A 15,676-nucleotide genomic window follows, 5' to 3' on the forward strand; every position below is an offset into this window, starting at 1 on the left:
CAAAGGATCTCCCCACAGGAGACTATTTCTTTGATCTCCAGCACCCAGGATTCTAATGAAGCCTGTCTGGTATACTTCAGCAGTACTTACCCTATTTGAGCACCTGGTTTTACATTAGTTCCCTGGCACTTGTTTTTCTCAGCACTTTGGTACTTTTTCTTCTTAGCACTCTCGTGCTTCAGCACCTGTTTTGGTTTGCAGGTATCACTAATCTTTTTCAGAACCCCCACCCTCTTCTTTTTTTGCCCCTGCTGTGGCATTTTTTCTGGTTTCCTGGTCCTCTTGTGGCAGCACTGTGATCCTCACCCCAGTGTCTGAGTCCCAGGAGCTCCAAGGCAAAAGTTTGTTGAGCATCCAAACATCTTATAATTTGTTGTCTGTCTTTGTACTTGATCTTCTTTCACTCTTGCGATTCCCTCAATGCCATGAGTTGTGGCCAATGACTTTTAAGGACCTTTCACCCCTTATTTCAAGTATGGCATCTAAAGAGGAAGGAAGGCCACTTTGCGACTTCCACCTTTACCGGTGTGGCAGAATAATAACATGGGTGCCACCTCCAAGCCCTCCTTGAGGAATCTCAAGGAGACTTCTAGAAGTCTGGCATGAGGCCAGTCCAAGATGCTCAAAGCTAAAACCTGAGTTGGACAAGATCAGTGAGCACCAGGACTCAGTGCCAATGCTGCATATGTTGACACAGGCATAGCTTCTTCTTGAGAACAGCTTCCTCAGCAAAGTGTTCTCTGCTATCACCAGCAAAACCAAGTCTTCACCAAGCATTCACATCTTGCTATTTTTGAGCCTCAGCTTTGCAGTTGGAAGCACTTAGCTTATCAGATGAGTGTTCCTCCATATAAGAGGCACCCAGATGAACTGGGGTTCTCTTTTTGATAGTAGATATAGATTTTTCTGCTATAGAGAAGAACAAAGGAAGTGTCTCAGCAGGGGATGATCTTTCCTTTAACTGGTTTTTATAGAAGCTGTCCAAGACAGATTATTTTAAATTCAAACTACAAGAACCTACAAGACCCACTATTGAGAGGTTCCTAGACTAGAATCCCCTCCCCCCCCCACACACATACAATATTTCTTTTGTTTGTTTTAAACCTACTGCCTATTAATTTCATTTGGTAACCCTAGTTCTTGTGTTATGAGAAGGAGTAAATAACATTTCTTTATTTACTTTCCCCACACCAGTCATGGTTTTATAGACCTCTATCATATCCCCCCTTAGTCGTCTCTTTTCCAAGTTGAAAAGTCCCAGGCTTATTAATACCTCCTCATATGGCAGCTGTTCCATACCCCTAATAATTTGTGTTGCCCTTTTCTGAACCTTTTCCAATTCCAATATATCTTTTTTGAGATGGGGCGTACCATGGATTTATATAGAATCTGCACGCAGTATTCAAGATGTGGGCGTACCATGGATTTATATAGAAGTATTATAATATTTTCTGCCTTATCATCTATCCCTTTCTTAATGATTCCCAACATTCTGTTAACTTTTTTGACTGTTGTGCACATTGAGTGGATGTTTTCAGAGAACTATCCACAATGACTCCAAGATCTCTTTCTTGAGTGGTAATAGCTAATTTTATATGTATAGTTGGAATTATGTTTTCCAATGTGCATTACTTTGCATTTATCAACATTGAATTTTACCTGCCATTTTGTTGCCCAGTCACCCAGTTTTGTGAGATCCTTTTGTAAATCTTTGCAGTCTGGTTGGGATTTAACTATCTTGAGTATCAGATGCAAATTTTTCCACCTCACTGTTTACCCCTTTTTCCAGACATTTATGAATATGTTGAAAGGACTGGTCCCAGTACAGACTCCTGAGGGACACCACTATTTACCTCTCTCCATTCTGAAAACTGACCATTTATTCCTACCCTTTGTTTTCTATCTTTTAACCAGTTACCAAATCCATAAGAAGACCTTCCCTCTTATCCCATGACTGCTTACTTTGCTTAAGAGCCTTTGGTGAGGGACCTTGTCAAAGACTTTCTGAAACTCTAAGTACACTATATCCACTGAATCCCCCTTGTCCACATGTTCTTGACCCTCTCAAAGAATTCTAGTAGATTGGTGAGGCATGATTTCCCTTTACAAAAACCATATTGACTTTTCCCTAACAAATTATGTTCATCTATGTGTCTAACAATTTTGTTCTTTACTATAGTTTCAACCAGTTTGCCCAGTACTGAAGTCAGGCTTACCAGCCTGTAATTGCCAGGATCACCTCTGGAACCCTTTTTAAAAATTGGTGTCACATTAGTTATCCACCAGTCATTTGGTGCAGAAGCTGATTTAAATGATAGATTACAAACCTAGGACCTAACTAGAATGTTTGCAGGCCAGCATTTATACTTGACAGGGGTGGTATGTGCCCGTCAATAGGTGGCCTAGTTCACACTCTACCCCACTGTCTGTACCCTCAAGTGTCAATAAATCTAAAGAACTAAGAGAATTACTAAGTAGCTAGAAACCCTGAATAAAAATCCTGGAAGATGATATCTTCAGACAGGTCGAATTAGAAGGTAAGTCTTTTCCATTATCTTAATTATCAAATATTTTCATACCTAATTTTGGATGCTCTTACTGTTAATTCAGAAGTATGCCTTTAAAATATAATATCAAGAGAAATGAACATTTTGGGCAATCTGTGGCTTGCTCTTCATAGTGGTGCAAATGTGGAAAAGAGTGTGTGGGGAAGCCTTACTGCTTTTGTGTACATGGATTTGCCAAAATCCAAGTCCTGTCCTCACTGGGCGTAATGACTGGGAGATAGTAGTAGACTCCCCCACAAGGATATAGAGCCAGGGTGTGGATCAATACTGAGCTTAGTTGATATGGAAGGAGCACACACTTCAATCTGTTAAATAATGTCAGTCTCCACTGTGATGTGCTACTTCCGCGAATGCTTCTCAGGTCTATTGTTCATATAGAGTGCTGGCGTACCTACTCCAATGTGGAATGTGGTTTAATAGCTACATTATACCACTTTGAATTTATATACCTGTCTGTTTGGGGCATCATTTTTAAAAATTCTGACCTCTTTTATGACTGTATGCTGGGAAAAGATGGATTGTAGCTCAGATTCACTTTTCTGTCTAAACTCTCAACATGCTGATGCATATAATTATCCTGCTTTGAAAAGATTTCAAGCATGCTATTTTTCATTTGTTGTAGTCAGAAGCCATGCATGTGAAGTAGACCCATATGGAATGCCAGGGGGATGTTCGCACATCTGTCTGCTCAGCAGCAACTACAAAACACGGACTTGTCGCTGCAGGACTGGCTTCGTCTTGGGAAGTGATGGCAGGTCATGCAAAAGTATGTTGTTAAAATCAAACACTTTGCTAGCAGCTAATATTTCAGAGTAGCATTCTGAGTGTTAATTAACATTATCATCAACAACAATAGAAATAACATAAGTTGTTAGGTAAAATTTGCTTGCAATATGCACCTGCCATTTTGCTCACATTCTCCTTTTATTCCCTTAAAGCTATCTGACTAAATTCATTCTATAGAAATGGGTAAATTTAACCTGAGGCACTATTGACTAAAATTAAACAACAACAACAACAAAACCAAATCCTTCCAAATTTTCATTTAGTAACTTTTACTCTCTGTTTATGTGGTGTCATAATACATCAGTAGTGCAACAGAATTAAATACTTTCATATTAATTTTTACCCACAGCGGGTCAAATCCTTCTCACCATTCTGATTCATAAGCAATCCCTCTGTGTGAATAAGTCAAACAGGGTTTTGTCCATGATAGTTTGGAAGAACAAGTTGATTTGAGTAACATAAGAAGTGCAAACATTTTTTGAAGCTCAAGTATTTCTTCTCTGAAAATTCCTGATTTGGGCTGGGATCAGTAGCAGATGGAGTATTCTGAGAGAAACACAACCTGTAGATTATCTGATCCAACCAAAATATGAGTCGTAAAACTTTTATGAGAAAGCCTGGTTTTCTGAGATTTTTAGTCTGATCTCTTGGCCAAAGACATTTGGTTTAGTTCAGATAATAGTGTGATGCGGACTGCACAAGTAGATGGATGCTCGTATTTTGACACTTACAGGGAAGCTAAAAGAACAGGAGTACTTGTGGCACCGTAGAGACTAACAAATTTATTAGAGCATAAGCTTTCGTGGACTACAGCCCACTTCTTCCACGAAAGCTTATGCTCTAATAAATTTGTTAGTCTCTACGGTGCCACAAGTACTCCTGTTCTTTTTGCGGATACAGACTAACACGGCTGCTACTCTGAAACCTGTCATCAGGTAAGCTAAACTGATTCTCAAATGCTTTTGGGGTTTGGGCATCATCAATAAAAAATCTGATGAAATTTTCAAATAAATAGTTTATTCTTTCTTCCCACCCTGTAACTGAATTTTATGTACATCAGCTAAAACCAAACAGATTTGATTAAAAGATCAACCTAGAGCTCTAGAGGCATTGATGAAAAGTTTTGCCATAATTTTTTTCTTATGTTTGCAGCAAAACTTTGAGAGTCATTTGTGTGGATTCTTAGCACTGTCCAAATGAGATAAAGATCTTTTGATTTATTGGTTTCTGCCTGTCTTCAGATGAAAGATTTTGAGTGGTCTGTTTTGAATTTGCTGAAGTTTTCTGTATTGTCAGATTTAATGAATGCCACAGTCACTGTCTACAACAGCCTTGACAGAGCCTAATGAATTGTAAAATTAAATGCCTACGATATTATACATGCTGTTTAACTTTGTAGCCAGTGTGATCTTATGATCTGTCATGTTTTTGCAACGTGGACTGTTACAGACAAAAGAATGATTAATTAGATATAACCTAATCACAGAAGTTATTTGTATTTTAATTAAGGTAATGTAATTAGCTAGTCTTTTTGAGTTTAGATACATTCAGAATATTTAAGGGTTTCGTTTTTGGTATTGAATAAAAAACCTCTAATTGTGCCGGTTAATTAACAAGTGACATTATGCAGCATAAAGAAGATTAGGCGGCAATGATTGTTTGCATTTTGCAATCTTTCTTCTGCAGGACCAAAGAATGAGTTGTTCCTGTTTTATGGGAAGGGACGCCCGGGAATCATACGAGGAATGGACCTGAATTCCAAAGTTGCTGATGAATACATGATCCCCATAGAAAACCTGGTCAACCCTCGTGCTCTGGACTTCCATGCAGAGACCAATTACATCTACTTCGCTGACACTACAAGCTTTCTGATTGGGCGACAGAAAATTGATGGCACAGAGCGTGAGACAATCTTGAAAGATGGTAAGTGATGGGAGGTGATAGCAACAGCAAAAGGATGTCGCTAATGAGAAGGTGAACTGATCCATATAGAATCCAAATCAATGAAAAGCCTCACCCAAGCCTGTAACTGAACCTGAAGCCAAACTAAACCTTTTTAAAGTTGGAGAAGTTTAAATAATTTCCTTTCCCCCTTCCTTTCCTGTTTTACATTTTTGCATTTTTCTGTTTCTTGAGGGATAGCTTTCACAGATGCTGAGCACCTGCAGCTCTCATTGTCTTCCATGTTTTCTCAGCGCCTGTGAAAATCAGACTGGAGATATTCAGGATCTATTGTGATCTACCTGATACCAGATAGTTTGCAGTTAATTATTTAATAATAAAATAAAGTGATGCCAGTGGAAAAAGGTCAATAAATTGGGCTAGATCAAGCCCAATGTGTCCAAAACTGGTAGATGCCCCTGAGTGAAAAGGGTTTGCTAAGAAGAATATCACAATCTTCCTTTTGGCAGAGGACTGAAGAAAGATCACAAAATGGGACTGTTGGCTGGTGAGGTGATGTGGCCAGAATGCTAATGAGGTGATTTGGCAGCCTTCACTGATGGGGCTTCAGTCAAGTCCTGGCTGTAATAAAAAGCACTCTGGACTTGATTCTCCACTGTCTTTGAGCTGCACAGACTGAGCAGAAAGGCCAGGAGGCTGTTGGTAGCCAGTTGCGGCTCCCTAACAGGGTCACATGGCTCCAGCACATTAAGGCTATGCAAGGGTAAACCTAATTTATGCTACTAGCATGAAGTCTCTCAGGAATCTTATGCTAATAATGGGTCATGTGTAGCACTGCTCCGTATGCATCCTCCCCTTCTCCATGCCCTGCCCTTGAACACCCCCAATATACCTCCATTTCCCCCTTACAATGGGGAAAGGGAAGATAGTCCTGAAGTGACAAAGCCACCCCCACCAACTTTATACAAAGTTTCCCTGCACGGGGAATTCACCAGTGGCTTTCTCCAACAGCTTTAAGGCTTCTTTGGTCTGCTAAGTGGCATGACAAAGGACATTTTCTATGTAAAAAAAGACTGATATAAGCAAAATATGACGGCTTGATATATCATAGTAATTAATTAAAGCTTTTTATGGTGTTTGTGTGTATGTGATCTTAGGGTTTTATACTGTGCTTTTGGGGATAAAAATAAACTTTGTTTTCATATGTTTAATTTTGATGTTGACTGGTAGATTTGTTTGTTACAAAACTCTGTTTGTTTGTTTATTTTTGGTGGGTGTTTGGGTAGATCAGTGTATCAATGTTATACGTTGCACAAGGTGAGTGAGGTAATATCTTTTATTGGACTAACTTCTGTTGGTGAGAGAGACAAGCTTTCGAGCCACACAGTGCTCTTCTTCTTCTGTTGTGTCATTCTTGTTATGATGGAAATATTTTTTCGAAGAGGAACATTTTGCAGTGTTTCCTAAAGATAATCTGATGTGATTTGCCTAATATACTCTGTAAGTTTATTCCATAGCTGGATCCCTTCCACTGAGAATGATTTATCCCCAGGTCTCATGTGCTACACCATGGAATTTGTCTTTTGTTTTATGCATGGTTCCCAGCTCGGGTAGACATACATATGGTAGCTCTGCCCAAACTAGTGCTGTAAAAAGACCAGTGTAGCTGGGGTTAGTGGCAGCTCTGGCTAGCTTCCTGAGTACAAACCCTCCCAGACACCCAGGTACATACACAGGCTGCTACCACCTGAGCTGCTACCCCCAACTACACTGCTATTTTTAGCATGCTAACTGAAGCACATGTCTTCCTACCTGAGCTGGAAAGCATGCTCCCAGCTGAAGTGTAGACATACGCTAAGTTAGGCAGTGCTCCATATACTGGAACTCCTCACTTAAAGTCATCCCGGTTAACGTTGTTTCGATGTTAAGTAGCTGATCAATTAGGGAACATGCTCATTTAAAGTTGTGAAATGCTCCCTTCTAACCTCATTTGGCAGCCGCCTGTTTTGTCCACTGCTTGCAGGAAGAGCAGCCCGTTGCAGCTAGCTGGTGGGTGGTTGGAACCAGGGTGGACCAGCAGCCCCTCATCAGCTCCCCACTCCCCTAAGTTCCCTGTGCAGCAGCTGTCCCTCCCCCCACTGCCATGTGCTGCTCCTGCCCTCTGCCTTGGAGCTGCTCCCAGAGACTCCTGCTTGCTGTACGGGGGAAGGGAATTGGATTTGCTTAACATCGTTTTGCTTAAAGTCGCACTTTTCAGGAACATAACTACAATGTTAAGTGAGGAGTTCCTGTAGTTTCATAATACTAAGCATATTTGAAGAGTACTTGTCGTGGTATTTTTCATCATTTTAAAAATTAATATGGCATCTTGCCATATCAATTCCACGTTATCCTTGTCAGACCTCATAAATTCAGCTGGGATGGATTGGCTCAGTGCTTGGGTGGGGGACAACTAGAGAAAATCAGGTCTTTCACAAAGCAATTTAGTAGGGAACACTCTTTTCTCTGAGTAGCATGGTGTTAGGGGGCACTATGCTGCTAAAGTTGCCATTTCTCTGATCACAGGTCCTCATTACTTGTGCATGGCACTTCTTGCAAGAGTAGGTGTGTTAACCCTAGCAATATTCCAACTCAAGTAATTCAGTCTGCACACACAGGAACCTACTGACAGAGCTCAGTACATTGCAGTGTTGTATCTTGATGCCCCTTGTGAATCCTCATTTTTAGCTTCCTGTACTAAACTGTTGTGTACTGTTGGTAACTATTTGACAGCACCCAGCAAGTTTCCTCCCAAAAGAGACGGTAGAGGTGATACCCTCATCTATATATACATAGATATAGAAATGGTAGCTATAATTAGGGTTCCAATATGCATTATAAACCTGGTTTCACGTTTTCATAATGAGAGCTGGTTGAATACTGTAACAAAGAAATCAGAAACATTCAAGAAATTTAAGGGTTGTCCAGTTAGAGCTCCCATGAACAGGGAACTGTGGAGTTCACAAGCCCTACTGTCTAGTGTGGAGAACATGGAGCTCTGCTTTCATCCCTCCTTGTCCCTTTTGATTTGTTTAATATCATTGTGAGCTAGGGTAGCCAGACAGCAAATGTGAAAAATTGGGACAGGGTGGGGGGTAATAGGAGCCTATATAAAAATAAGTCCCCAAACTCGGGACTGTCCTCATAAAATCGTGACAGTCCCTATAAAATCGGGACATCTGGTCACCCTATTGTAAGCACTGCACCCACATAATACTTGCATGCTGAGGAGTACAAGAACAAAAGGTCACAGGAGAGTGGGGAAAAGGCTCCTTCTGCCCTGGCGATTCCTTATACATGTGGCCAAGGCTGGGCAAAGTCCGAACTTCTGTATGTAGTTTGAACAGCCAGCACAGTTCGTAAAGTACTTTGGGATGTATCTGTTTAAAGGGACTATGTAAAAATAAAAATGATTATTGTCTTCACTTCTATTATGGGGCCAGTTCTTCAGCTAGTAAGTTGACAGTAAGCTAGTCAGTAATTCAGCACAGTTTCATTGAAGTCAATAGAGCTACACCACTGCATTAGGGTGTGATGTCCTCCTCCTTGGTGATATTGTTAATTACCAACATCCAGTAGAATGTCCAGAATGCTAAACACGGATAAAATTGCTTCAGGATAACTTTTACTTATGAAGTAAGTCATTGATCAAAATTGTATTCCTTATTCCTTTCTTTAACTTTAAATTACACAAAGTAGTGAGTTGATTGCAATACTTAATGCTTTTTGCATTGAAGTTGTGAAACTATTAGAGATCTAGGGTGAAATCCTTGCCCCATTAAAGTCAAAGGAAGTTTTGCTATTGACTTCATTGGGGCCAGGATTTCACCTTGGTCATGATCTGACTTGAAGCTAAAGGAAAGAATAAGGAATATATTTGAATGCTTTTGGGTCTTTCATTTAAATAATTTAGCAAAAAGAATTTACAACACTGAATGTATTGGATCCTGTAGTAGCATTCTCCCCGCCCCCCCATTTTGAATCTTTTTGGGTACGCTGAATATTGTTAATTTACCAGGAAGCTATTGACCTAGATCTTATTTGTGCCTGGAAATTTCATGTATTTGCAATTTTCTACATACTTTGAGGGATTGCAGCACAAGTCACTATAGCATGGATGTCACAGGGTTTATTACAATTTGTGAAATAGTAAGAAATGCATACATGTTGAGTTAGATTTAGCAGACTAAAGTAATTTCAACAAGTGTGGTGAGCAAGTAATTCTTAGCCCATTGTTGAAAATTTAGACCATTTTTGAACTCTTGTGTCCTAGTTTGTCATTTCACACTTATTTTAGATTTTTAGTTCTTATTAATATAGCACGCAGTTTACTCTGGCATAGGTGGGCTTACGGAAGGTCTTTCCAGCAATTTCCTAAAGAGGGTAGAGCAAGAGTACACGGTGTCATTTTGTCCACAAAGCTTAGTGTGGAAAGTGATGGGGATGCACTGGACCAATGCAGGAGAGGGGCTACTGAAACTGGAATTACACAAATCCAGTGGCCCCAAAACACTGTCCAATTGGTGTGAGGAGACTGACAATTACTCTTGCTTGTAGGCTCTTTCCCCATTTGAGAGAATGGCCTGTCATGATGCATTCAGAGTTTATGACAGAACATTACATTAAATCCATATCAAACAAGATTAAAGACCAAAATACACCAATACTCTAGTTTATTAGTGATACAAGCAGAGCTTGATCAACATGTTTTGGAAAACTTGTGTATTTTCAAATCTTCTGCCCCATCCGTCTAATATGTATTATCCCTATAAATGTGACTTATTTCTAGCAGTCTCCATAGTGACCTGTTTGCATCCAGTTTTCTGTGATGTATTTTTCCCCTTTCTTTTCATTTTTGGAATTTACTGACTGTATCTGAAAAATTCCTGGGTTTTGAAAAACTTGAAGTTTGGGGTTTACTGATTTTTTTAACATAAATTTTGCAAGTGCTGGAACTCCCCATACCTGGCTGTCCCCTGCAGAGTCCCTACCAGATGGCACATTGTACTTGTTCAGAGGAGGGTAACTGTGAGTTGGTAGCTGCTGCAGCTATACAGTGGGTGAAGAGAGATGGGTGCTATCACCTGGATCCCTGCCCATCTGCTTCCTCTGATGGATAGACCTCATTTTGACTCCAGCCCTTCAGCATATCCCCCATCCACTTCCTCTGCATAATAAAGTTTTTAATAAACAAAGCTAAAAGTAAAATATTAACTAGTGTTAAACTGCATTTACTTTCAATATCCTTACTTTTCTACCTTTGTTGGGTTTTTCCTGCCCACAAAGCTGTGTTGTTAATTTTCTCAACTGATTTCATCCATTTTTAATTTTTGTAATAAATACAGATGAATTCCAAGGAAATGTTAAACATAATAAAACCCCAAAATGGAGGTCCTTAGCTATTTGCTATTCTGGGGTGGATCACTTTCTGGTTTTGACCAGAAATTCCATGCTGGACTACGGAAACCTTCCAGACAAAGGTTTTGTTGAAACTGATACATTTCTGCAAAACGTTTCAGTTTCAACTAATTTGCTTTTTCTGATAAAAAACATTTAGTTGACTTCCATTGAAGTTCAGGTCATTGCAGGTGGTGGTCTGCATCTTGCAGGACCATATAAAGAAAGTAAAATGAACAGGAGAGACAAGACAGACCCAAGAGTTGCATCTTGAAAGATGAGAAGGTGTTGCGGGACGATGACTCACCAGTGTGGCACCTCCTGCTGGTCATCTAGGGATTCAGCTCTTTCAGCACAGAGCGCCCTATGCAGGCCAGTGTCTCACCTGCCTCTGGCCCCTGTGTCCCTTCCAGACCCCAGTGTCCCTCTATGTCAGGGTTCAGCCCCCTAGCAGTAACCCACAAGCTGGGTCTCCCCTCCTAGGGGAACCCGCAATCTCCATCTTGCCTCAGTGGCTACTGCCAGTCATTGTCTAGGCCCCACTCCCTGGGGCAGACTGCAGTCTATAAACCACTCATCATCAGCAAGCAGGGTTCGACCAGCTGCCTCTGCCTGTATCTGGGCTGCCCCTCTGCAGCCCCAGTACCTTTCTGGGCCCTTAACTCGGCCTGCAGCCTGGAGCTTTGCTAGGCTGGAGCTCCCCAGCTCCCTCTGCCCTTCCCCAGCACTGCTCCACCTCAGGTACCCTGCTCCACTCCCAGGCAGCCAGGTCCTTCTCTCTCAAAAGCTAGAGAGTGTGTGTCTCTCAGTCTCTGGCCCTCAGCCCTCTTATTGGGCCAGCTGTTGCCTGATTGGGGCGTGGCCTCACCTGTGGCTGCTTCCTCCAATCAGCTTAGCTTTTTCCCCACTGCAGTCCTCTCCCAGGGCTGTTTTAAGCCCTTCAGGGCAGGAGTGGGGTGGTCACCCTGCTACAGAAGGGTTATACTTATATTTTTTAATTTATTTTAATATAAACCATGGCAGTAGTTGAGAGAATACAGCTTTAAATGATCATACTGCTTTTTTAATTACAGGGGAGGGTTGCCATTAAAACAATGCAAAACCCATGAATTTCTGAATCCTGACTTACTCTAAATCTATTGTATTGTCTTTAACATAGGCTTCAATGATACTGACAGTAGCCTTCCTTATGTTGATTGATCTTTTTACATTACAATAACTGTGCTCTCATACCTTCATTAATCCATGCTCCTTGCTCACAGCTGCTGTGCCTGGACAATGATGTGGAGGACGTTTATAGGGAAAGAACAGTTTAAAAAAATCATCAATCTGATGTCTTGCTGTGATTTTCTTTAGTCACCAACTCCAGCTTTAGCCTTTTGTTTTCTATTATGAAAAGTGAAAGTATATTGCTGAAAAATCTGTTCTCAGTAGGGCAACGTAAGGATGGCATGGACATTTGGTACTATTTAATTTTAGTGCTTTATATAAATCTGTGTCATAATCTTAATAAGTTTTAACATATTTTAAAATTGAAATTGCTACATTTTTATTATTTAAAGGAAATCATTACAAAAATGAGAAAAGACAAAAACAAACAGGAAAAGAAAATATTTAAATTGCAAGGAATTTGAAACCTTGATAGTTCTATTAACATGATAATGAATCCAGAGATATTACAAACTCAGTGAAAGGTTGTTAAACAATTTATCATATTACAAGTTCATTGAGATAGTAATGACTCCTTTTACAGATGCTATTATTGCATTTGAAGTGTGTGGCAGCCCAGGGGAATTGATATTTCATCTAGTGGGTAACACTGTAGCACTTTATCTTAGGCCATTGTTGATGTCATTCAGTGTATCATGTACTGGATTTCTGCAAACAGAAAGATTTTCTACCCTGCTCTGGAGTAAGGGTATGCATATATTAGTGTGACACAGAAAAAGAGACCTACAGTCCTGTGTATGGTCCTGGAATTTACCACTCTTTTGGGGAATGAGAGATGTAACGTGATTTACTAGAGCAATGATCAACAAAAGTGGGTTTTGTGTGAGAAAGTGTGCTATGTAAAGAGCGAGTCCTGAGAAAAAAAGTTGAAGGTCTATGTAACCATTGTTGCCTGGAGGGGCCACACTGAGAATGCTCAGTCAGGGCAAACTGTAAAGAATGGGGCAAACGATCCCTGAAATTGGTGGTTATTCTAATAATTAGATTAACCAAGCCAGCAACAAAACAGCTTCTACAACACCTTACTGGTTACCCAGAAACCAAAACCACAGTTCCCTCAAAGCTCCAGCCTTAAGCTCCCACCCAGACAGCCAAGTCAAATATGATGAGGATGACTGAAAATCTTGTTCTTCATATATAAATCCCAAGAGATCGGACACATTATCCACCAGGACAATGAATATTTCAGATCTTACCCAAATACACGTTTACGGCCATTTCTTATTAACTAAACTAAGATTTATTTGAAAAGAAAAGAGAGAGAGTATTGTGGTTAAAAGATCATTATACATTTAGATACGAGTAAGGTTCTTAGGTCAGTTTCATAGTAGAGATGGTGAGCTGCTGAGTTGCAAAAAGTTCTTTCCAGAATCAGTTCATCCACTTACTGTCCAAACAGGCAATCCATGTAGAGAGTTTGTTCAAATTCTTCCATGAGAAGTAGCAGGGTAATCCAGACTGGTGCTGGAAACCTCAGTCTTGCAACTCATGCTTCCTCTGACAAAGCTCAAGCTCATGTCAGATAACAGGTTCAGGGCCCTAGAGTTCTTCTATAGATCTCTGGCAGGCTATCGATAGACACTTGACAGCAGGTATTCTTTGGGTGACGAATAGTGGCTTTGAAGTAAAACCTCCTATTTCCTATGTATACCAGGTAATTAGTTGCATTCATCATCAATTCTCCATTAAGCAATTCATAGACAGTTTACTTCAAACTTCAAAGAGAAATAAAGACAATGATTTTATTACACCCAAGTTCCATCAAATTCTTACTATTTCCTTTTAATCTCTGAATCAGTAGTATATTGTAATAGACAGGAACTGTCTGGTTACATGGTTAACACCTAACAAGATATAAGTAAATAAATACAATTAGTATTTACCTCTAATTCTCTAACAGTATAGGTTTGCATTTCAAATCTCTAGTCTATCTAACATGGCTTTGTCAGCTATTTATAAGGTACAGCCCTAATTACTATTGATATACTTCTCTAATATGTCTTTAAAGGTAGAATTTGAGTAATTTAGCCTGCAAGTTCCTTAACCTTTTCTAGCTCAGAGTCAGACTCCAAAACAGATGCTTAAATAATCTCTAGATTGACTGAATTTATGACATTTAATACATGGCACTCTTTACAAAGGAATTGTTTGATGCTGCTTCCTTATGTCACTGTGGGGATCCCTCTCATACCTGGTGAAGTATGTTGGCTGGTGAAATAAATGCAACACAATAAAATATAGTTACTGTGTATGCAGAAAACATCACTTTCATCTCTTTAGGCCAGGGTTCTGTGTTTGTACAGTGCCTAGGACCACGAGGTCCTGATCCGTGACCGGAGCTCTTAGGCACTACTGCAATACAAATAAATAATAATAATAAATATCCTATCTGACTAATCAGAGGTCTAGAATCATTGTCCAGAATCAGATGCTTCAGAAAAAGCTAGAGGAGTGGTTAATAGGAAAAAGTAACATTACTTCTGCATGCTGTTTATGGCAGCACAATTCAACCTATATTCTGTTCTTTTTAGTGTGGCTGGTTTTAATATACAGGTCGGGTTGTAAGCAGGGTGTCTGTATCAGTGCTTTTGTCAGATATGATTAGTATTTACCTCATACCTATGACGGTATATGGATGGATTCCTACATATAATTTGTGATAAAATTCCTCAGTGGCACATATGTTTCACCGTTTGTCAACCATGTACTGGTTGTCAATTCCAAGACCATCTTTCTAAGCATATTGTTCTAGATTAGTAAAGGAAGTTAGCATCATGTGTGAAATAAACAATCTGGTTCAAACTAGAGTCCAAACAGAATAGCTAACATAAGAAAGAACAGAAAATACTAGATGTATATCATTTGCTTTGCTTTTCTCAAGTCTTGTTGACTTCCAACCCTGAAATGTATAGCTTATCAGTATTATGACTGTGACAAACATGTATTACAGCCTGAATTTTCAAAAGAGAATGATAATGTTGAGAACATTTGAATCTAGATTCTTTTCTGTGTCTAGCATCCAGTGTGACATAAGTGGACAGTTGTCAGGGAGTCAGATTAGTCTCCTTGATTCCAAGGACTAGCCCTTTTTCCCAACGCAATTTAAAGCATCTGGCAGCTAGGAGTTAGAACTTAAACCAGTATAGGATTGCCATGAAAGACCAAAGCTCTGCCAAACCATCTTCCTTATCCAGACATGCCCCTACACTGGGATTAGAGGTCATAGGAACAGGGAGCCTAGAAGTAGATAGCAGGGAGTTTCCCGCCAACAGTGAAATTCTTTGCTAGCCATTTGCAGACAGTTTCTGGCCTCTTTCCACCTCCTGAGTGGTGCAGAGGAGCCAATAACTGATAAGAGAATCTCTTACTTCATGATTAATTTTTCCATTTTAAAAAGTCTCTTTGAGGATTGTCTCCTGAGGCTGTTGTGTACACTAACAGTTTTCTTCAATATTGGAGAGAGGAGGAGTGGTGGGAGAGACAGAGCAAGTGATATCAGGACAAAGTGGAGAAAGAGGGAGCCACAGAAGACATAAGGCAGGAAGAGATGTGATCATGAAGGAAGGGTGATCCATTGATTGGAACACTAGTCTGGAACCGAGGAGGCCTGGGTTCAAATCCCTCCTCTTTGATAGACTTCCTGTGTGACCTTGGGCAAGTCATGTACCTTCTTGGTGCCTCAATTTCCCATTTGTAGAATGGGGATAGTACCGATTCTTACCTCACAAGGGTGTTGTGAGGATAAATAGTTTAAA

The 15,676-nt window shown here is 40.1% G+C and overlaps 1 protein-coding gene across 1 annotated transcript in view; it reads left to right on the top strand.

The window, feature by feature from the left end:
• Positions 1-15,676, top strand: part of LRP1B (LDL receptor related protein 1B) — a 1,255,163-nt gene that overhangs the window by 663,998 nt on the left and 575,489 nt on the right. The window contains exons 10-11 of the mRNA XM_054044441.1: positions 3,190-3,333; positions 5,040-5,276. Coding sequence (XP_053900416.1) covers positions 3,190-3,333; positions 5,040-5,276 — 381 coding nt within the window. The remainder of the gene's footprint in view (positions 1-3,189; positions 3,334-5,039; positions 5,277-15,676) is intronic.

The sequence above is a fragment of the Malaclemys terrapin genome, chromosome 11 (genome assembly GCF_027887155.1).
Source record: "Malaclemys terrapin pileata isolate rMalTer1 chromosome 11, rMalTer1.hap1, whole genome shotgun sequence".
In the NCBI taxonomy this organism is placed as follows: Eukaryota; Metazoa; Chordata; order Testudines; family Emydidae; genus Malaclemys; species Malaclemys terrapin.